This window comes from Furipterus horrens, unplaced genomic scaffold (genome assembly GCF_987537825.1).
Source record: "Furipterus horrens unplaced genomic scaffold, mFurHor1.1.pri manual_scaffold_4, whole genome shotgun sequence".
In the NCBI taxonomy this organism is placed as follows: Eukaryota; Metazoa; Chordata; class Mammalia; order Chiroptera; family Furipteridae; genus Furipterus; species Furipterus horrens.
The window spans coordinates 196,223,460-196,246,125 of record NW_028327174.1 but is presented as its reverse complement, the minus strand read 5'-3'; the positions used below and the strand labels follow the sequence as shown (position 1 = coordinate 196,246,125).

At 56.5% G+C, this 22,666-nt stretch overlaps 1 protein-coding gene across 3 annotated transcripts in view; it reads right to left on the bottom strand.

Annotated features, from left to right (window-relative positions):
* NEK6 (NIMA related kinase 6) overlaps positions 1-22,666 on the bottom strand; it is a 72,345-nt gene that overhangs the window by 19,222 nt on the left and 30,457 nt on the right. For 2 of the 3 annotated variants that reach the window (XM_090274707.1, XM_090274706.1), the window contains exons 2-8: positions 16,381-16,499; positions 9,172-9,312; positions 7,838-7,918; positions 7,566-7,628; positions 5,127-5,237; positions 1,430-1,538; positions 538-645 (exon numbers count right to left, since the gene is read on the bottom strand). In XM_090274707.1, coding sequence (XP_090130833.1) covers positions 538-645; positions 1,430-1,538; positions 5,127-5,237; positions 7,566-7,628; positions 7,838-7,918; positions 9,172-9,312; positions 16,381-16,470 — 703 coding nt within the window. In that variant the 5' untranslated portion in view covers positions 16,471-16,499. The remainder of the gene's footprint in view (positions 1-537; positions 646-1,429; positions 1,539-5,126; positions 5,238-7,565; positions 7,629-7,837; positions 7,919-9,171; positions 9,313-16,380; positions 16,500-22,666) is intronic. The other variant, XM_090274708.1, reaches the window with a different exon arrangement.

Sequence of the window (22,666 nt, the reverse complement as noted above, 5' to 3'; positions counted from 1 at the left end):
TGCCACCTGCAGTCCTGGGGACCTGCTCTCCAGCTCATGCAGTTCCCCCCTTGCTGCCCCCCCAGCTCCTATTCACTCCTCACAGTCCAGCCACAATGCCACCTCCTCCTGGGAGCACTTAGCCCCCACAGTTCAAAACTGCCTGTTTAAAAGTCAAAAGCTGGACACAGCTCCAACGTCCCCCAGCAGGGGGAATGGACCGAGCATGGCACCCCTGAGGATGGACCGCACGTGAGGAAGACGGAAGGACTACGGTGTGCCAGGACAGAGCCCCTGCCCCACTCCACAGACTGGGCTCCGTCGTATTGTCCCGAAAGAGACGAGGTGGCTTGGGGACCCAGGGAAGCCCCAACCATGGCCCCTCGAGTCTCAGTTGACTCCCTCTGGGTCACCGTTCTGAAGAGACGAGTAAAGTTTGGGGTTCTAAAGGCATCTTCTTGCACTCACTAACCAAAGGCACTCTGGGGCAGTTGTTCCTGTCTCCCCAACACGGTCCCCCAGGACTGGGGCCGTTGGGGCGCAGACAGGACGGCTTACCCAGGGAGTGGGCTGCAGTGGTCTTGGAGCTGAAGAAGCGGCCCAGGCCGAGGTCACCGAGCTTCACGACGCCCGTGGCCGTGATGAACACATTGGCAGGCTTGATGTCTGCAGGGAAGGAGAGGGGGGTTGGTGTGGGTGGGATCAGAGGGCCGGGGGCCAGGCGGAGTCCTTCAGGGGGTGGGGGACCCAGCCTTCAGTCCTGCTCCCTCGGGGCAGTTTCCTCACCTACAAACGGGTCTGACTTGACCTACATCTCAGGGCGGCCGTGGGGTCTAGGAAGGCAGGGAGAATTGCGCTGTTGTTTCCTTTTTAACAGCCATGTCCTCGTGCCTAGAATAGCATCTAGCACATCACAGGCACTCGGAGAATTTATGTCACACGTGACTAGGGCCCTGCCTCGCACATGGCAGACATGGGTCAATCCAGGTGGAATGAGTGGGGGAATCAGGGAAGGAACCCATGTAAAGCACCCAGCACCCTTCCTGGCACCCAGAAGGCTTCTTCCTCACAACGCAGGATGATGTCAACTTCTGGAAACACTCCTTGGTAGGCGTCTCATTTCCTCTGCCCATGGCTAGCCAGCCCCTCCACCCATCCTTGCTGCAAGCCCCTCCGTGCTGGCCCCAGGCTGGAACTGGGGGCTGGCGCTGGGGCGCTGGGCATGGCCCCTGCTCCCTGGGGTCCATGTAACTCTCTGGCTTTGGTACAACCCACTGTGGGGAGGCCCTGGGCACGGGGTACATGGTGCGGTGTGGGCCCAGGGCTGCACCCACTTGCTGACCCTGCTAAGGACAGACAGGACACCTGACACCCACTTGTCTGGGGAATAGCAAGGGGTCACCCTTCCCTGGGGATGCCCTGGGGAGCCGGGAGGGCTGGCACGACGCACCTCGGTGCATCACCCGGCGGGAGTGCATGTGCTCCACGGCGCTGCACAGCTGCACGAAGTACTTCCACACCGTCCGCTCGGGGATCAGCCGCTTCTGCTTCTTGAAGTACTGCCGTGGGGGAGACAGACGGGGAGCTGAGAGGCAGGGCGGGTGGCGCCTGGCCCGGGATGCGTGGGCGCTGTGTTCGCCTCTACTTCCCCGATCGCCCTCCAGGGTCCTCTGTCCCCCCACGCCCGCCACCCAGTGGTGAGCTCTGTGAGGGCGAGACAGCCCTGGTCCTGATGGCTTGGCCCAATGGAAGTCTGCTCTCAATCACACTTTTTCTGGAAACTCCTGGACACTCGTCTGTCTCCTTCCCCTGCCTGACGGGGGGGACTGGCGTGGCATCTCTCTACCCCCTGTCACAGCCTGGCCCAGCATGGGGACATCTGAGAGGTGCTTGGTGCCCACACCACCTCCGAACTGGCAAATGCCAGCCCACGTGATGGTTCACAAATGCACAAGAACCTCCAGGAAATGGGCCTGACATCCTCAAATAGATCCCCGGTTTCAACAGGAACTCACCTACTTCATTGCCTGAAAAAATAGATTAAATGCTCCAGAAAACAAAATAAACAAAAACCACCCAGGCTGCACTAAGTGACCTGTAAGGAACCAAAAGGTCCTGGAAGGAGTTGACGAGGAGCATGTCCTGTCCACAGTTCAGAACAACATCCCATTCCCAGCCCATCCCTCCCAGGGGGGTCTCCTGTCTCCTGTGAGCCAGGCTGGGATGGGGTGGGCGGCAATGATGCTCACACCAATGTTCAGGGGCGTTTTGCTCGTGAGCACCCATCTTTTCCCAAAGCAGCCAGAGGCACAGCCATGGGCCCCTCCACCAAGGTGGCCGCTCTGGAGCAGAGAAGGCGGGGACTGACTTGGGGCGCACTCCGAGGCCTGGGCAACGGCACGTGGGGTGAAAGCCAGCCAAGCACCTGCTGTGTGCAGCCCCTGTGCTGGGCCCTAAGCAGGGGTGACTGCCCACCTCACCGACAAGGAGACATCGAAGCTGGGAAGGAACAGAGTCCCAGCGCAATCCCAGGCCTTTGCCTAAAAGGCCCAAGCTCTTAACCCACTTCTAATGACACCAGTAGCCTCCTGATGAGGGACCGAGCTGAGAGAGGTTCAGGAACTTGCCCGAGGTCACCCAGCAGAGCTGGGACCGGATCTGGGCACCTCCAAAAGCAGGGCAGTCATAGCTGGAAGCCCCTGACCTGGCACTAAAGCCCCATGATGCTCTCCCAAGGCTCCATTCTGGGGGAGGGGGCCCCATGGGTGAGCTGCCCCAGGCTCCCAGCACAGGATTCCCCACGCCCCCCTGGGCCACCCCAGGCTTGTGAGTTGGGTGGGCTGTGTTATTTACGCCATGATGTTAGTTAATCCTCGTTACAGCATTTAAGAGGGATGTGCAAGGCTGTGAGTGGTGATTTTCTAAATGTCACGTCCTATAAGCGCCATGTGACATTTAGCGGGAATACGCCAAGTCTCTAGTGGGTTTCAGGGTGGCGGCCGTTCCCGGCTTCATATTCCGCTGCAAATACTGCTGGCCCTGCGGCCATGGTCATGCTGCTTGGCCCCTGAGTTTGGGGACCCTTGGGGCACAGGGTTGGTCAGCAGCCGCTGGTTCCCGCAGTACCCTCCCAGGCGTCCCTTGGGACAGGGGTGGAAACCAATGTTTGGGGAAGAGAAAGACTTGATTTGGCCATCATCCCTGCCCCCGACTGTCAGACTCCAGCCTTGCTCCATGGATTGAGGGGTTACAAGGGGTCTGGGGTCTCCTGGGGCTGACAGTATGGTGCACTCACCATGGGCCATATTCCAAGGTGACTTCTCTGTCATCTTGACTCCTACTCCTGTCCCCCGCCCCCATTCCGTTTCTTCTAGAACACAAAGCTGACTGTGTTGACTCCCACCATGAGTCTCAGGAAGCTTCTCAATGACCTCAGGGTAAGATCCTGAATCCTGAGCCTAGATAGCGAGGCCCTGAGTGGTCCGATGCCTCTCCCTCGCCTCCTTACCCCCAAGCACACACTTCTCCTGGGCCAAAGTGCTCTGTGGACCCCTCAGTGTTTCATCCCTCCTGGCTCTTGCACAAACTGTTCTGCCACAAGACTTCAGATCTCCCCTCAAGGGGGCTCAGGTGTCACCTCCTCCAGGAAGCCTTTCCTGGCTCGCAGGCCCTGCACTTGGCTTATTCTCGCTGGCTCGAGACTGCTTGTTCATGGCTCTGCTCCTCCCCCAACCCCCAGTTAGAAGACGAGCTCCCTGAGGGCAGCACCCATGCTGGCAGCACCCCTCGGTCTCAGGGTGGGCCTGGTGCACCGTGGGTGCTGGGTGCATGCGTGTTCAGTGGGAGAGAGACATGTGAAGGAGAAACAAAGTAGGGAGGTGGTGGGGGAAAAGGAAGAATTAAGACATGATATAGCGCATCTGTTCCCACCAGGGATCTGTGTGGAGATTAACAGCCCTGCAACACACATTAATATGTCAACTAAAATATAAAAGCAGGTGATAACAGCTCAAGTAATGCCGCTTCTCAGTGACGCCTGTATTCCTAGGAGCCGAATTTCAGAAGAGCAAGTGCCGAGCAATTGCTCAATCCCTAGTGCCTGGTGGGAAAGACAGAGAATCTATGTCTGGCTCCATATGCAAGTGTAGCTGGGAGCTGGGCAGGGGCTTGAGCTGGCCCAGCCTCGCTCAGGGGTGGTCAGACTGGGCTTGGGGGGAGGCAATGGGGACCCACAACAACAGTCTGCAGACTCAGGCCAAGCAAGTAGGGCAGTGAAGGCCCTGAGGGAGAAGCAGGGAGCAGGCCTGAGGGTCCCTCTTAGAGGCTGTGCTGCCTTAAGCAGGTGGCTAAACCTCTCTGAACTTTGCTATCTGAGGATAGTGTGGACTCAGTGAGTGATGCTGGTGGTCAGCATGGTTGTGGCCCACAGTAAGTGCTCCAGCAGTGGGGCTGCAATGGTCCCTGGGTCCAGATCGTGGCAGGCCTGGTCCTGGGCTCCGGGAGGTGGGGTGAGGGGGTGGAGTGGTGTGGGGGCGGTCGTAGAATGCAGACTAAGAGCCAGGCTTGGCACTGAGCCTGCCTGTAGAACTTGGCACATCAATCAACCGCTCAGAGACTCCCGGCCTTGGACGCTACGTGGGAATGAAGATGCCCCTCACAGGCTGCAGGGGCCTCAGGGAAATCAACTTGGGGATGATGTCCACTGGAGGGCCCCAGAGCTCGAAAGCTGAGCCATAGATCAGGCTCTGCCCCCACATTGCTGGTATCCTGAGGAAAGTCTCTTAACCTCTCTGGGCTCAGTTTTTCTTCTGTAAAATGAAGCAACTAGACCCATAAGACGCTTTCCCAGACCCTGTGAGTTGGTGGCGACCTAATGCAGGGTGCTGAGCTAACCCTTCTATGAGGCAGGAGAAGTGGCCCATGAACTCATGGCAGCCTGGAACAGGGGATCGGGGCAGAGGGATCCTTTCTGTCTACGTCCAGTCCTCTCACAGCAGATGGGGCCAGGGCCTGAAAGGGCACTCCTGGGCCTGTGCCTGAGGCCTGTGGGCATCAGCAAGGAGGGCGGAGTGTCCCCCGAGCACAGAGGAAGGGCTGCCTGACCCTGGGGTGCTCCCAGGCCCTGCCTGCCCACCCGGCACCCTCACCTTGATCATCTGTGAGAGGTCGCCGGCGTCAGCCAGCTCCAGCACGATGTTCAGCTCATTGTCCTCAATGAATGAGTCCAAATACTTGATGATGTTTGGATGGTTCAGTTGCTGCCCAAGGAGAGAGAGAGGGAGGAAGGCAGAGTCAGTGAGGGACTGTATGGCCCGGCACCTGCCCCGCGCTGGCTCCCAGCGGGGACCTGCCCACGGAGCCCTGGCGTTTGCTGGAAAGGTGAGTGATGGAAAAGGCCTGTGCGTGGGAGTCAGGCGGAGCTGGGCGACACTGGGAAAGCCATTGTGCATCTCAGAATCTCGGTTTCCTCATCTGTAAAATGGGCATAATGCTGTGATGCTTAGATGGAATAATACCCTTGAAAAATCCAAGAGAAAGACTTCATGGAGCTAAGACTCAAAAGATGCTTGTGGACACAATCCTTCTCTTGCTCTTCCTCCTCCTCCCCCTCATCAACACCACCCATGATCCTTCACGGGGTAGGGTTGTCCCTGAGGCCCCAGGCCCCAGGCCTGGCTGCGGTGGTGGCTGCTGAGGGACGGGCAATGACCCGAGGGGAAGGACGGAGCGCAGGGCTGAGGGTATGGGGCCCACCCGTGTAAGGTCCCCTCTTCCGCGAATCTCGGCACTGGTGGCCTTTGGGACCTGCCTTCCCCCCCGGAGCTGCATCCTTGCACTCAGTGACGCTCAGAAGCTGTGCTGAACCCGTGAATACGCGAATCCATCCCTGCGTTCCAGTGCAGCCCACCTTCCTGCCCCCTGCCTGGCGGCCTCCCCACTGGGAGGTTTCGGCTTTCGGGTCCTGGCACGGTTGGTGTGAGCGATGTCACCCCATGGCCTCTCCGAGAACCACGTTTCCCTTTGTTTTGTAGGAAACACCTCCTGCCCTGGCACATCCTGTTGACTTCCCATGGGCAGGCTGGGGAGCTGGATAGGCATTCTGTAAGGTGCTGGCGTTGCCCTGCCATGACCGCAAGGGCTGCCTCTGGCTGAGCGCCTAGCACACACCGGGCGCCACACTGAGCTCCCCCAAGCACGGTCTCACTGACTCCCCAACACCGGTGTCATCACCCCACTGTACAGATGAGGAAACGGGCCCTGAACAGTCAACAGCTTGCCCTCGGTCACACAGCTAGTGAACGAGGGGTGTGGCCACCTCCAAAGCCCGTGTGACTGGCACTCAGCTGCACCACCTGGGGAAGGGGCAGAGCTTCCTCCCTGGCTGGCCAGCCCAGTTCACACCGGGCCTGCTTCACCGAAGGGGCTGTGCTCACACGTTTCTGCACCCCGCGACCTGCAACACACTGGCTCAGTCCACATGCATGTACAATTCCTTACACTCCACAGGGATGGCACATATGTGTTCTTGGCCACGAGTAGGGAGAGGGGGCGGGCGCCTGGGACAGCTATTCCCCAGGGCTGGGTAATCAGGCAGAGTCCACAAATCCCAACAGGGTTCCAAAGCTGATCATTATATAACATTTTAAAGTGTTATTTAAATACCCGGAAGGGAATTTTTGACCTGTAATAGTTGGAGTTAAGGACAGCTGCCTACAAGCCTCTCCACCCCAGCCTTGTCACCCTGACCCACCGTTACCACATTTAAGTCCTGAGTGTGGCTTCTGAGGCCACCATGGTCTGGCCCCTCAGTCCTGCAGCAGGCTCATTCCTGGCAGCCTCTCAAGTACTGGGACAGGGCCCTGGCCTTGGAAGGGCTTCCCAGGGCTCCGTGGCCCGAGTTGGCCAGCATCACGCTGAACGGTCACCACCTGCCTGCCTAGGAGTCCCCAGGGACGGGACCCAGGCCTGAGAGCCCAAGACAGGGCCCAGCAGATGAACTGCTAATCTGAAATTCTGCAGTTATGGCTTTGAAGGGTGTCACTGCCACCAGAAGCCCCACTGTAAGAAGCTACGACACAGAGCCAGCACTTACTGCACGCTCTGCCGCACCAGGCCCTCTGCGATATCGTTTTATGTAATCCTCTCGTTCTGCCCACATCCTGTGCGGCAGGTGTTCTCACTGCTGAGCAGATGGGCCAACTGAGGCTCAGGGAGGTTAAGTCACTTGTTTGAGGTCCCACAGCTCATAAACGAAGACATGGGGATTTGAACCCAGGTTGCTGGGCCTCCAAAGCCCACACCTTTTCTCCTCCTCCATCACTTCTGAGAGCCCAGTAGATCCCTAGGCCTGGTGGGCAGCAGGGGATCCCCAGGAAAGAGCAGCCCCAGGCCAGGGCCAAGTCGACTCCAGAATGTCTCATAATCTCTGACTGTGGGAAGCCGGCGGGGAGGAGGATAGGGACCACGATACCACCACCCTCCCCACTGCATGCCTCCCCTGGACGGGCCCTGGCACGCCTGTCCTTTATACACTGGTGCAGCCAGCCCAGGCCCACAGAGGGGACCATCCCACTCAGGGCACTGACCTTCAGGAGGCCGATCTCCTTGACGCAGTCCTGCCTCGCCTTGGCGTCCATCATCTCAAATATCTTGGGCAGGAGGAAAAAGAGAAGCAGGGTGGTTTAAAAGTCAGCACCTAGTGTCCTGGTTCATCCACCTCCTGCTGAGGGACCCTACCCCTTAAGGACAACAGTTCTGCTTAGAGGGTCCCCACCACACGCCAGGTGCCACGCTGACCGCTTTAAGCTGAGCCCTCATGGAGGCTCCCACCAGGCAGGAATTATTGTCACCGACTTACAGAGAAGTCCAGTGACTTCGGGCCAGGAAACACACTCAGAACCTCAGTCTCCACTTCTGTAGATGAGGCCGATCGACCAAGCTGGACAGAGTGAAAATAAGGGGTATAGCCCCTGCCACTTTGACCCCTCCTGTCCCCGCCCTCCAGTGACCTCTCTGGGTGGGTCCTCCCAGAACCTTCTAACTTAGAGGAACAAACAGATGGTCAACAGGCCAGTAGCCTCACCACAAAACCCATTATGGGCCCTGGCTAGTGTGGCTCAGTGGGCTGAATGGCAGCCTGTGAACCAAAGGGTCACCAGTTCGATTCCCAGTCAGGGCATATGCCTGGGTTGCAGGCCAGGCCTCCAGTTGGGGGCGCATGAGAGGCAACCACACATTAATGTTTCTCTTCCTCTCCTTCTCCCCACCTTCCTCTCTGTAAAAATAAATAAAATCTTAAAAAAAACAAAAACTTCTTTCAAAAAGTTAAAAAAAAACCATTATGGCACAAATAAACCAAGACAAAGAGGGAGAGCCCAGGCGAGCCCCTCCTTGGAAGGCAAAGGGCAGAAAGTGGGCCTTTTCTGAACAGAGGAGCCCATCCATCCTCCTGCGACCTGAAGCCACGTGCGAGTCACAGATCAGCAAGAAAACAGTGATGCTGAGGTCTTCAAGCTAGAGTTCTTCACCCGTGACTGCATCGGAACTGCCTTTCCTCTCCTGGGTCTCTTCTGCCCAGGCTGCTAATCTCGTTGAGGGGTTCAGAAAACTCTGCTGGAGGATTTAAAACCATCTCCTGCAGCAAAGCAGCATTCAGATGGGCCCAGTGGCTCTCACTGAAATGCTTCCTGGCCAGAGTTTGTTGCTTAAAATTGCTTGACTCCCTTCTGCCATTTAGGAGGGACACGGAGGTCAGGAAGGACGCTGGAGCCCAGAACTGACCAGCGAGTGCAGGCAACAGGGTCAGGGGGACTTAGCTCCTGCTGTGGCCCCGGTGAGTTATTCCCAGCTCTGCACTGGTTTCCTCATCTGAAAAACGGGATGCTAATCCCCACCCACAAGGGCTGCTGTCAAGGTGCCGTGAGCTCCCAGCGGCACCCGGTACACAGCAGGTACTCCATGCACACTTGTTCTTTTTTTCCTGTACAGCTCACATCGAGCTTTCAGGAGTCCACCTGAGTCTCTCCGTAGCCCAGTGAGGTGGGTCCTAGTTTCCCTCATTTATGGAGAAAGGGCAGGGAAGGGAGGAGAAGGGAGGGGAGAGGAAGGAGGGACCGACCCAGGGCCACAATGTTCAGATACAGTCGTCTGCTCCTGCAATGCGGCTTTGACCCCACGGGGTCACGGGCTCACCTGCACCTTCTTCAGAGCCACTGTCTTCCCGTCCAGCAGGCAGGTGGCCTTGTACACCTCACTGAACTGCCCTCGGCCGATCTTCTTCTCGATCTGGAAGTCTGCCAGCGAGCAGCGAAAAGACAGGGCGTTCGGGTGCCTCTGGAGGGGACAGACAGAGGGCGTCGGTGTCCAGCCAGAGTGAAGTGGAGGCGGCGGCCCTTTCCCAGCACCCCTCTAAGGCGAAGGAGGGACTTTGATCGCCGGAGCCTCCATCAGCCCTCCCTCACCCCCGTGCTCCCCACACCCACCCCTGTGATCCCCACAATGACCCCACTCTGCTGATGAGAACCCGCGGCTGCTGGCTTCCTCCACAGCACTTACCCTCACCCCCTTTATAGGTCACTGGCTTGTTTGCCAGGTTCTGTCTGTCTCCAACTGCCCAGCCTCCACCACGGGCTCTCCTGTCTTAGTCCCCTCTATGTCCCCTGAGCTCAGGCTCTGACCTCCTCAGAGCAAGTGCTGGGTCATGTTTGTTGAATGACAATGGGATGTGCTCAAAACAGCTTGGTGCACAGTGGGACCTTGTGACCCGCTCATGGTCCCTTCTATGAGTGCTGCCGAAATCACACACCCTCAGAAAAAGGCAACATGAACTCATGAAAATAATGACACGCTGTCATGTATTGGGACCTACTACGTGTCAGTTACTGTGCTGGCTGCTTAGACAGATCTTATGACTTCAATGTTCTAACAGCCCTGTAAAGCAAGGCTTATTAATCCCCCTTTACAAATAAGGAAAGCGAGGCACGGCCACCCAGCTCGTCAGCAGGGAGCTGGGACTTGAACACCCAGCCCATCTAGAGCCAGCGGCACTGCTGGGTGACGTGCGGCAGGGCCCCTCCCCTCTCCGGGCCTCACGTTCCCCGCTGGGACTTGAAGTGTTTGAAGGATGTGATCTCCTAGGGTCTTTGCTCTGGGAACACTGGGCTGGAGTCCCCAGCACTGTCCACCCAGACCAGGGACCTGCCGCAGAGGCCAGACTGCCCAGCTCCATGACCTTGGGAAGCTCCCAGAGGACGTGGGTGACATCCCAGGTGGCATGGGTGACATCCCAGCTGTACATCTGCATATGTGATGACCCAGATTTGCATTTCCTGTCACAACCCATTTGACCTAATTAGAGGAATGAGCGCCCCGTGGTGGGGCAGGTTACTCAGGCAGCAGCACCTTGGGGGGGCACCTGGAAGGGGGTGGGTTGGGGCCCTCCCGGGGTGGCTTCTGCTCAGGTGGGGGGCACCGTAAGACACAAGGCTCATCATCGATGCAGCCGCCCGGGCCAGCAGAGTCCTGACCTCGATTTAACTCAGGGCTGTGAGCAGAAAAGGAGGTGACTGAGTTCTTGCCTTCCTCCGTAACGGGTCAGACCTCGGCAAGCTCCGCTCTGGCCCCTGTGGCCGAGTGAGGTCACACAGACCCTGGATGTAGAACACCCGCCTCAGGACGCCCTGGGAGCCCCAGAAGATGATGCTGGTGAAAGGGGTCCTGGGAGCTCTAAACTGCTGGGCAAACATGGGACTGGCCCCCAACAGCTCACACCACGGTGGCTCACAGTAACAATCCTGATGGCCTTTCTGAAAACTGTTCATCTAATGCTTCCCATCCCCTGTTAGGTCTGGAACACTGTGCTTGCTCCTGGGGAAAATAAACACAACTCCAAGGGCTCAGGTTGGCAGAGAGGCTGAGACACTGACTCTGGGGCCCAGAGCTTGGGTTCAAGTCCAAGTTTCCCCACTTCCTGACTGTGGGCCTGGGGCAAGTCCTTCTGGGCCTCAGTTTCCTTATCTGTACGACTGAGATAATGAGAGTAACCCTGTTCAGAGGGTTGCCAGGGGGTTAAATAAGTTAATGAATAAAAGCACGTGGCACACAGGAAATGCTGTATGTTATTATTATTACAGGTATTGGCATCACAGAATGTCTGTAGAAGAGCAGCACCTGCTTCCTAGGGGACTGGCGATGAATTGAGGCAACGGGTGTGCAGCACCTGGCCTGGGGGGCACCCAGCCCAGGACACAAGTGCAGGGCGTTCTCAGTGTTGTTATCAACATCCCCACTGTCCCCATCAAGGGGACTTCCAGCTCTGGGCTCTTTAGCTGTGAAAATTAAAATGAGGTTTATAATATAAGAATCAGATCGCTGGCATATCATCTTCAGGATGTTGGATACTGTGCTGGATGTTTAAAGTAGACCATCTCCTGTAGCCTTCACGACCCCATTGCACAGATGAGGAAAACTGAGGCTGAGAGAGGTCATTTGCCCAACGTCACCTGGCTAGAGTAAAGCAGTGAGGCTGACGTGTCCCTGAAGCCTTCTGCCTTCACTGTCCCCCACGCAAGTCACCTGGGGCTCTCTGCCAAGGGACTGTGCTCCCCTAGCCTCACTGTGCCATGGGCACCAGAGGCCATTTCTGACTTCTCATTCCTCTTCTCCCCTCCCCCAGAGTGGGAGCCTTTTAGTTCATCCCCAAAGGTAGAGGGCTTGGGGGGAGGTAGCAGTGATGCTGAGCCAGCCCCTGCTGCCAGGTGCAGGGGGCCGGAGGGGGAAGGCCTGCCCTGCCTAGGAGGTCACACATCTCACAGAGGAGGGGAGCTTCTGGGATCACTCTGGAGGGATGTGGCAGAACCAGGAGCCAAGGAGATGGGCCGGGTCCCTGAGGCACCTCTATCCAATCACACCCTCCCAAGAAATGCTGCCAGCCTTCTCAGGCCACAGCCGGACGTACAGGGAAGGGGGTATCTTGAACACCCCCATCCCTGAAAGCTCGGAGAAATGTATCTTTCTTCTCCAAGTCAGATCCAATTCAGCCACAAATACTAACCGCCCCCCTCCATGCTAATTTGAGTTTAAAGTGTTTGAACCACAATAAGCCTTGGCCATCAACAAATTCTTCTTTTTTTTTTTAACAGGAGCACAAAATTACATGTTAAAAGGATAAAAATGCATTCGCCCAATTAATTTTCTGAAATCTCATTAAAAAATTTAGCCTGACTAAGTCAGACTTCTGACCTGAATTTTAATCATCTTTACACTAGATGGGTCTTTCCTCCCTGATATTTGCAATGCATCATTAATTTTAAGGCAACCGTTTCTATGATTTTAAAAAGCACACTTCATCAGGATGACATTTCCCGTAAACGACGTTCACCTTTACAGACATCTGACATCGTGTGTAGGAACTTCTCGTGGATTCCGGGTACGTGTACTTGGCGACGTGTTTTAAACCCGCGCCGCACAAAAGGGCGCGATTTACAAAGAGTCCCTGTCGTCAGGCTCTTCCCCAGGCCAACCCCACGCAGCTCTTTACGAGCTGCCTAATTCCAAACTCTAAGAAGGGGCAGATGGGGCCACACGACCGGAGTGGCTCCGGCCTCGGCTCCTTCAGAGCGAATGGGCTGCAAACTGAAGTTCTGAAAAAGACCTCCTTCTCTGAGTGGGCAGAAGGACGGAACGAGGCACGGGCCAGGCGTCACGCAGTTGGGGCAACCACCCGCGGACTGCCTGGACCTGCGCACCTACACGCCGTTCCACGACACCGAGGGCCAGCAAGATGCTCAAAGCCTAGGAGACCCCTGAAAACAAAATCTGAAGTTATCTCAATCGTCGGGGCTCCCAGGCGGAGTCTCATTAACGGAGCCGGGGGAGAGCTGAGCTTAATTAAACATATGGATGGGGGAATGTGGAACCAGCTCCAACTGACGGACGAGGGGAGTTGTGAAAGGTGATGCCACACAGAGCCTCAGCCACCACCCGGAAGGCTGGACACCTCCTGGACTGCCCGCTCACGCATCCCTTCAGTTACCAAAAGCAGTTAGCGCTTTCCCCCCTGGAAGCCTCTGAAATCTTCCCTCTGGTGTCCGGCCTGTATAAAGGCTGAGACATCATCTCTCCTGGGGGAGGGCAGCGGCCGCTGCGCCTCCTCCTATTCCCACCTTTCTTGTCCCCTGAGCCTCAGCTATCAGTGATCTAAAACCCAACCCCCGTCAACTGCAAACTCGTCATGGGCCCCCCATCCGCTGCAGAGCAGATTCCAAATGACACAGCGTGGATTCCAGGCCTTGCATAAACACCAGTCATCCGACCGTGTCTAAGCACCGGCATTTAAACACTTCACCGAACCCGACTGGTCGTGCACCTTCAGGTCTGGTGCGTTCCCTTTCCTGGAACACACAGACCTAAGGCAAAAAACGAGAAGAGCCCTTGCTGAATTTACAGCAAAGCAAACACTTCTTGAATTTTAATGACCGTCAATATCTGGTCATTAAATCTTATCTAACTGCCATCCTTGCTTTAGGAAGGTTTTCATAAAGCTTTGGGCCTGTGCAAGGCTGTCCTGATCTCCCGTGAAGTCAGGCACATTCCGCTCCCTCTGACTGGGGCCGAATACAACAGAGCTTGGCGCGTCCCAAGCAGGTTTGCAAAGACTTTCCAGATGGCAGACGCATTAGCCAAGTCTTTCTCAGACAAGAACACCTTTCTTCTTCTTGGAAATTCATGTGGTTTTTAGTGGGTCAGCTGAGCCTTGCGTCTCATTCCTGAGGAAAATGCTCCGTAGCAAATTGGTAAAATAACAAAGCACAGATCATTTTAGGCTCTTTTTCTCAACTTCATTCATTCATTCAAAACCTCAATAAAAGCAGGCATGTTCAGCTTTCCCAAGTACAGATGAATTTCACATACGAAGATTCTGCCGGGTTCAGCAAACATATTTTCCTACGCTATAAAGCTCCCTGAAATGAACAAATCATGTGCCTTGGGCATAGAAGGTTAAGAGAAACCAGAGTCTGAGCCTTTGCTAAATTGTTCTTTCTACATTGGGGTAATTCCAGCCAGGGCTCTTTAGCTGTGAAAACTAAAATAAAGTTCACAATATAGGAATCAGATCAATGGCATATCATCTCCAGGATGTTGGATGCCTTGCTGGATATTTAAAGCAGACCATCTCATGTAGTCTTCATAGCTCCATTGCACAGATGAGGAAACTGAGGCTCAGAGAGGTCACTTGCCCACTGTCGCCTGACCGGTGAGGGATGGAGTTAGGAACTGAACTCAGCCTGGTCCAGCACACAGCATTCTCACCATCACAGAGCCTGGCTCCTTCCTCTCAGAACGATTTCAGAGAAACGGCAATGCCTCCTGCCCTAAAGGAAAATGCCTCCGCTGTCAGTTTCGGGCATTTCTATGTCCTGAAATAGGCAGGATTTGGGCCCTGATGTCTCCCCATGTGGTGTTTCAATACCAGACAAGGAGAGAGAATGCCTGACCGTCCTCTGTCCAACCCAAACTGCCACAGTCCCAGGGTCAACACCGCTGCGCCTGGTTCTGCAAACCCAGCTGGATGCTGGTGGGACTGGGGCATCTCTTCCGACCCAGCCAGCCCAGGCACTAGCCAACGCTGAGTAACTATCTAATTACACGTAACTATGCCGTTACTACCCGGCACGTGTGACGAGACACCATGCAGGTTGCAGTTGCCACCGCTGCAGCCCAGAGTGTCCTCTCCTTGTTCATGGAATAATTACAGGGCTCTCCCCTCTGCCAAATGAGGCTGTAATTAACCCTAATTGCTCAAAATGCAACTGGCTAATTCTGGGAGATTAATCAAGGGGGACTCAATTGTTAGTGAAGGACTTAATATGACAAATTGCCACATTACCCGAGGAGGCCCCACTGCCTCCAGCCACTGCTGAGCTGTCCTGGTGGATGTGGACGAGCAGAGTCCACGGGCTGCCCAGCTTTCTGGGATCTGCCTCCCCAGCTTCTCCCAGTTCATGTGTCGCCTCTGCATAAATTTGTTACAGAAGTGTTCCTTCCCTGCGGCTGATGCAGCCTGCACCAGGAAGCATGGCTTGAGGAGAGCTCAGGGGCAGGCAGAGGATTTCAGACTCATCCGCCTCCTTAGCCAGGCACCTTCGTGCAGAGTATGACCTGTGTACCTGTTCGTGGCAACCCTGCCCAAACAGTGCAAACACCAGCCCGTCTGAAGCCCTCCAACAGAAACAAGGCAGTTAGAAGCTGTGACGGTCCTTCCACGGCTCAGGGTGCTGGCTGTCTCTGCCTCCTCCTGATTTATGTCTCACAGCCCTGGCACAAAACCCAACCCAGCCCTGGACAATTACTCTTCATCATTCCAAGCTGCCCACAGGACACCATAGCCTCTGGCCCTGGCTGCTCTGCCCAAGCTCTCTGTCCCCTCCACACTTTTGATGCCACTTCCTCCAGGAAGCCTCTCTGGCTTCAGATTAGGTGCCTTGTTAGAGCTTCACTGGCTCCCATGTTTCTTCTGCATTCTTTCCTGTCCATTGCTCCCCCCACTCCCGTGAGACTGTGTTTGCTCAGAGCAGACATTGGTCTGCATCACACACAGCTACATCCCGGATGTGCACGCTACACATATCTGCAGTGCATTAACTCAGCAGGCACGAGGGGCTGCTCAGTGCCAGGCCCGGGATGGTGTGACTGGCGAAGTCCCACTCCAGAGGACTCCGTCTAAGGAGGAAAGGAGACCGAGGACCCAGTCCCCAGGTGGGATGTGACCTTGGTTGTGACCTGTGCCCATCAGGCCCAGGGAACAGCAAGGGGTGTACGAGCAGCTCAGAACCCCAAAAGCCTCCTTCAGAAAAGCTGCGGAAAGTCTGCCTGGCTCTCCGAGGTCTACAGAGAGGGTGAGGCAGGTGGAAGGAAGCTGGTGCCCTTGAGCTCTGCTGGTACTAGATAAAGAGGCCAAAGGGGGCCAGGACATAGTTCCAACCAGAAGGAAGGCCCTTGGGCCCAGAATAAGGAAGTTCTTTCTGACCCCAAGTCCACCCTGCACATTCTGCTGCACCCTCCTTTCTCCTCGGGGCCTCCATAACTCCCTCTGTGTCCATCATTCTCAGCAGCGCTGACGCCTCTGAGCTGAAGTTGTTCATTCCCACGGAAACACCCAGGCGCAGGACCAGGGTCTGACATCCCCCCCAGAGCCCAGCACAGCCAGGCTTCTCTGAGTGTTGTGGAATGAAATGAAGGGCTGACCAGGCGAGGCAGTGAGCGAGCTCTGCCCCCATCCCCAGCGGCGCGCAAGAAGAGGTTCTGTCTCGGGGCTGCCCCCATTTGGCTGAGCAAAGCAGTCATGGGGATCTGTGTTCCGCGGAGGCTCCAGCGCACGGCAGGCGGAGGGAAAGGGCTTACCTGTGGGTCAGCAGGATGTGCAGGCCCCGGGGTGTGGCAGAGGTTGCTCGGGCTCCCTCCGTGGGACACGGGGCTGGGCTGTCCTGCCATCCTGCATACCAGCCTCACAGGGGCAGGGGCTGCAAAAGAAAGCGAGGGCTCTTACACACGTGCCTGTCCACTCCCTCCTGCTGCCGGCCCTCTGGGAGGAGGCACTCTCAGCTGCCCCATTTTACAGATGTGTTCGCTGAGGTGAAGCGCAGTTAATACCTTGCCCACGGTCACCTAGCTCAGAAGTGGCAGGGCTAGGACCCAGAACCCTGTGTGACACACTTTCTCCCCAGTATGCTGTCCCGACTGGGCTGCTAGGGTGACCCCCGTTGCACAGAGGGAGAAACAGGTTCTTTGCGGGGATGAGTCTAAAGGTGGCCCCTGCCAGCAAGGGAGGCACCATATTCAACCCCACTCTGCCATACTTCAAAGACCTGGTCTCTACGTCACCATCCTCCATGTCTCTTGGGGGGTAGTCCTGTACCCCTGTCCCCCAACAGCACCCTCACATAAACCCAGGCTGGTGGCCTGGGTGGTCAGGAGAGGGAGACCTTGAGTCAGACCGCAAGCAGCAGCTGCAGGAAGGAGCCCACATCCTCACCCTAGTTGGGCCCTGTGCCCCAAACACTGGAAGGCCAAGGCCATGGGTCCTGCTCACGGTCCTGTACGAGCCTCTGGACACAAGGGAGCAAACTCCTCAACCTCCAGCGCCTGAGCTGTCACATCAGAGGTTCCCGGAGAGTTAGGATGCCAGTCACCAGTTGCCAAAGTAACTGCTGCAGCTGTGTCTCTTATTAAGTGCACCCTGTGCCCTGGCCTGGGCTAAAGGTCCCCTGGGTACTGCTCCCAATATCACTTCCACTTCTGGTGTACCACTCAGCTTCTGCTGGCTCCCCAGCAGAAAAGCACCTCTGGGGCAGGGACGGATGCTCAGGCACACAGAAGAAGCCACAGGACCCTCCCAGATGCCGGGGAAGCACCCCCTCCTTGGAAGGACCGGCCTTCAATCACCCACAAGCATTTCCGCAGCACCTGGTGTCCAGAGCCACTTTTGCTGTGCCCTCACGCTGGCCCAGCTCCTCCCTTACACACCTGTCATCTGCATTTTGGGGTAAAACTGCTCTCCAGCACGCACAGTAGAGGCAGAAAGCGGGGCCACATGGAGCAGATGGCACAGAGGGCCAAGCCGGCCTGTGTGGCCTCCTGCCTGTGAAGTTGCCCAAACTCAACCAGTTTTGACACCCCCCCCCCGCCCCGCAACACACACACAGCATTTTATGTGGTTCATCCTAACGTATACAGACAAAGGTAGGTCTCTTGTCTCTTTTTTCTCTTATCTCCAATCAGTGTCACGTTGAGGGCACGGTGGCACTGTGCCTGTCCTCCCGAGGCCTCTCCCTGGGTGGCTGGGCCTCCAGCCCTCCCCACCAAGCCCTCCTGCATGCGAGCTGCTGAGGCCACTTCCTGAAACGCAGGTGGGACCACGGCCCCCACAGCATCTGCCCGCCATCTGTGCCTGAGCTCCCACAGCGGAGCACACCCCTCCAAGTGACACAGTGAGGATCTGGGTATGAAAAGCCCCAGGATAAACAGATAAACACGAGAAGGAGCAGGTTCCCCAGGCAGTGCTGTTACTCAGGGGGAACTGTGCTCGACAGACAATAAACCGGATACAGAGGGAACAGAATGTAAAATGCGCATGAATTTTAAGATAAAACCAGAGACTTCCTGCAGGCTCAGCAGCTGCTTCGGGCTGCACCCCCAGACCCCTCGGGTGACATGTTCACGATCCTCTGCCCTTAGGGGGGGCCTCCGGGAGAGGTGAGAGAACTGTCTCCAGCTGGAAGGTTCTGTCTTTATTGCAGAAGGCACCAGCAGGCATGGCCCATGGTGCTCACTCACCTGCCCACCTGCTCCCGGGCTTCTCATGGACCAGAAACTAAGGGGAAGTCCTGGCTTCCCCTGCCCCCAACCCATCTCACACAGCCTCTTTTGGCCAGAGGCCTGGGTTTGTGTATTGACCCTGTCACTCTGCACTAGGACCCTGGGCAAGTTACCCTGGTCAGGAACCTAGGCGGTATTTGCAAAGATCATTCCCCATGTCCCCACATGGCACTCCCGCATCTGAGCTCAGAGGCAGGGGTCTCCCCTCGGGAGCTTCTTGGGGGCTCGCCCTGCTCCTCACACAGGAGCACCGTGAGCCCCCTCCAGCTTCATCAGAAATAACGGTGATGGTAAGCCAAAAGGTGTGTGCACTCACTGTGCTGGGCCCTGCTCCCTACACTTCGGCTCTGTCGGCCCTTCTCATTTTCACAATTCCATGAAATAGGGTCTCTTATTGATCCATTTTACGGATGAGGAAACTGAGGCACACAGAGGCTATGAGATTTGCCCAGATCACACGGATCACAGAGGAACCAGGATTCGAACCCACAATGGCATCTTTGCCCCAGACCTCCATGGTGCGCTCCCCACAGCTCTTCCCAACATCATTCTTGCACGGAGGGAGCAAAACCCCTCCACAGAGGAATGGGGCCTGTGCTGAGTGGGCCACAGGGGCACTGGGGCCCCATGGTTCTTGTCCTCTGGGATGGCATCAAGCTGAGGTAGTACCTTTTCTGTCAAACCCCTGGGGCTTTGGTAAATCCCTGCTCCGAAGAGCTGTGCGTCCAGAACCTAATGGAAGGCATGCTCCCCAGTGAGGAGAGGGGGACTTCATTCCAGAAAAGCAGCAGCCAAGGAGGACCCTGCAAGTCACAGGGTCAACACCCCCGGCCCCGCCCCCTGCGAGTGCCAGAGAGGGCCACCACGCAGGGGTCAGGAGGCCTGGGAGGAAGGAGGGGCGGGGAGGGAGGGGGAGGCAATGAAGACCCTCTGAACTTCCAGGGTGCCAGGTCCTTCCCAGTCATGCTGGGGTTGCGGGGAGACCGATCTCACGGAGCAGGAGTCAGGCTCAGAGGGGAGGCTCACGGTCACGCCTCGAGTGGGCTACAGAGGGGAGATTTGAACCCAGCTCTCACCACCTTCCAAGTCCCTCCTGGGTCCCCGAGTCTGTATTTCAAAAAATTTTCATTCTCTTTGTCTGTCCTTCAACAGAAACCCGACCCCAGAAATGTCCGGCCGGAAACTGCTCCTCAGGGGACTCAGACGCTGACAGACAAGACAAAGGGACTCCGGAGGGAGGACCTGGGGAGCAGGGTGAAGACCCGAAGCCCATGCCGGCGCCCGGGTAACACAGGGAGCTGCCTGTCCCTGGGGCTCCCGCCAAGTTGAAGAACAATGAGGAACAGACTGCCAAGCCCAAGTCAGGGCCCAAAAATCCGCGGAATGTGAGCCCCGAGCCACAGGCCACACTGAGTGCCACCTCGAAGAGGGCCTTTCTGTGCAGGGAATGAGGCCTTGCATTTCCAAGGCGCCGTGGACGCCCAGTGTGGCTTCCAGCCTGGGTTCCCAAAGTGTGCGTGTCTACCAGGCCCCCAGGGACGGACCGGGCTGAGCCTGGGGGTTAAGGCCTAAGGCCTATTTGGGACAAGCAACCTTTAACCACACAGGAAAATGTGGCCCGCAGTAAGATTGATCTGTTAGGGTGATTGAGAGAATCAAACATGTTAACAGATGTAAACTTCTTAGGACAGAGCCTGGCACAGGCAAAGGCCATATGAGGCTTTAGCGGCTCCTACGGTCCTTAGAGCTAATCATCCCTGGGCAACGGAGGAGTGAGGGCCTCTATGTGACAGATGCAGAAACGGGGGCTCAGAGATGGGTAGGGACTTGCCCAGGGTCACACAGCTGGTGGGAGGCAGAGCTGGGACTGTCGGACCCCAGATCGTGCTCTGTTGGCTGCACTGCACGGCCTCTTTGGAATGACTCTGGAGCAAACACCTTCCTCATCACTTATGGGAACTGTGGGCACCTTTGCAAATTCCCCTGACTTGTTCCTCCCTGCCCTGCTCCTTGACAAGGCTCTTACTATAGGGTGTGACCCTAGGGGACACGGGGACTTGGATTTCATCTGGACACTCCCTAGAAGTGATCAGCTTCCACTGGGCAGGGCTCTGAGGTGTCCTTAGTGGCCTTTCTGACTAAGACTGTTGTCTGACCCTTGCCTTCCAAATCCTAGAAACTTCATCTAGGGGAAAGCCATGTCCCTCCTTCGTGTCCTGCCAAATGCCATACCTTGTGGAGGCTGCCAGCTCATTGAGGCCCTTACCCTTCCAGAGCCAGGTGACCCAAGACAGCAAGAAGGCTCAGGGCAAGGACGGGCTTGGGGCCTATGCTTGTGAGGGTCTTCTGGAGGTGCATTATGATACTGTGTATTTGTCACTTTGCTCCCAAACCCTGGTGTCCTGGCCCTTTCCTGCATGTATGTGTGTGTATGTTTGTGTATATGTGTGCCTGCATGCATATGCTCAGGGTTCGTTTGATGACCACAAGCTGCGAGCCCAGCTATGTTCTCATTCCATCCGCTGAGGCAGGGGCATCACTGTCCCTTTTTCGGGGTTGTTTCGGGGTGAAGGTGGTGGAGGCTGATGTGGCTCCCAAGCTGACAGGTTCTGCCAAGCCATCGGGAGAACCACACTGACGTCCTTGGAGGCTTGGCCGCGGCTGGCCACTGGGCCCTGGGCCGGTTTCTCAGAGAAAGGCCACTTCCCAGTCCTTCCAGCTGAGTGAACAGCTGCACAGGTTGTTTTCCCAAAGCAGGAACCTGTCCCAGGACTTCACGTCCTCCTACACACACACACACACACACACACACACACACACACACACGTTTTTGTTTTTTTTTTCCTTTTCCTTCAAATGAATGACCCAATACCAGCACAGGCACAGAGAGTATTTCCACTTGTCCAGCAGGCTCCCGGCAGCTGAAGCCTAACAGAGATGCCCCTGCCTGGGGCCTTCGGCCAGCGGGAACAGGAGAGGTGCCACAGGCCAGCACTGCCCAAAACACGTCTCCACACTGGAGGGCTAAGGCCCAGCAAAGAGACAAGGCAGCTCACAGCCTGGCTGCTGGGGGCGTCAAGGCCGGACCAGTTTCAGCATTAGCCACATCCAGACCAAGCAAGCCTTCCTGAGCTGATGACTTGATATCTTTGGAGAAACCCAAGAGGCCATCCCCCATTTTGCAGATGTGAAAACTGAGGCTCCAAGGATTTGTGGGATGCTTGCTATTAACTACATTATGCAGAAGAAAAAACGAAAGTTCAGACCAGTTAAGTGAGGGGCCCATGGCCACACAGCAGGCAATGGGGGTAAATAACACTTGAAATCACGTCTGTCTGGCTTCCCTAGTCCGTAGTGCCTTGGAAGAATGAGTGAATGAATGAGTGAATGGATGAATGAATGAATGAATGAATTCTGGCCCAAAGGTGTGGCTCTGGCTGTTGTGTCCTCCCCCCGCTCTCCACGGTCTTCCTTCTCTTCTGGTCTTGGGATAAGCAGCCGTTAACCATTCATCACTTGACAGGAAGCAGCCAGATCGCAGGCCAGAGTCATAAGGCCTGGGACCCATGGGGGACTAGCCACAGATGGTGTCTGTTTTCCTGACCAGTCCTGTGTCCCCTCTGCCCCCACCCCCAAAGCCATACTTGCTGCTCAGATTCCTGGACTGCACAGCCAGCAGGAGCCCAGCTTCGCTGAGACACAGGACCACAGCAGCCCTGAAAGGATGCTGCAGCCCATGCAGAGAGGTCCCTGACCCCTCTTCTGGGCAGCAGGCCTCCCACGGGGCCTGCAGAACCTGGAGGCCAGCAGCAGAGGGGCCCTTCTTCCCGCTCAGCTCCTTCCCCGGCACCCCAGCCCCCCTCTCCTCACCCATTGCCCACCCCCTACCTCTCTCCCACCTGGGGGGGCGGGGGGCTCTCTCCAGAGCTCTAGACCCCGACCATCAAAAGCCACAGACACCAAAGTCTCTCCTGGCCCAAATCAGACCCTTTGCCTGCCCTTCCCAGGTCCCCCCTCTGCTCAGGGATTTGGCAGGAACCCAGTCTTGCTCCTCACCCCACGTCTCACCTTTCCTCACAGTCCACAGCTGGTCTCCATCCAGTCCTGCCCATTCTTTCCCCAAGTAAGTCTGCCTTTACCCAGAGCCCCTGCCCTGTGCTGGCCTGGTCCCTTCTCAGTGGGTCCCGGCAGTCGCCTCCTGCCTGATGCCCCAACCTCCAGGCCACCACGGGAAGGTCCCCCCTCCAACACACAAACCCCAACCTGCCAACCCTCACTGCGAGCTTCCCAGGAAAGACTCACATGACTGAGC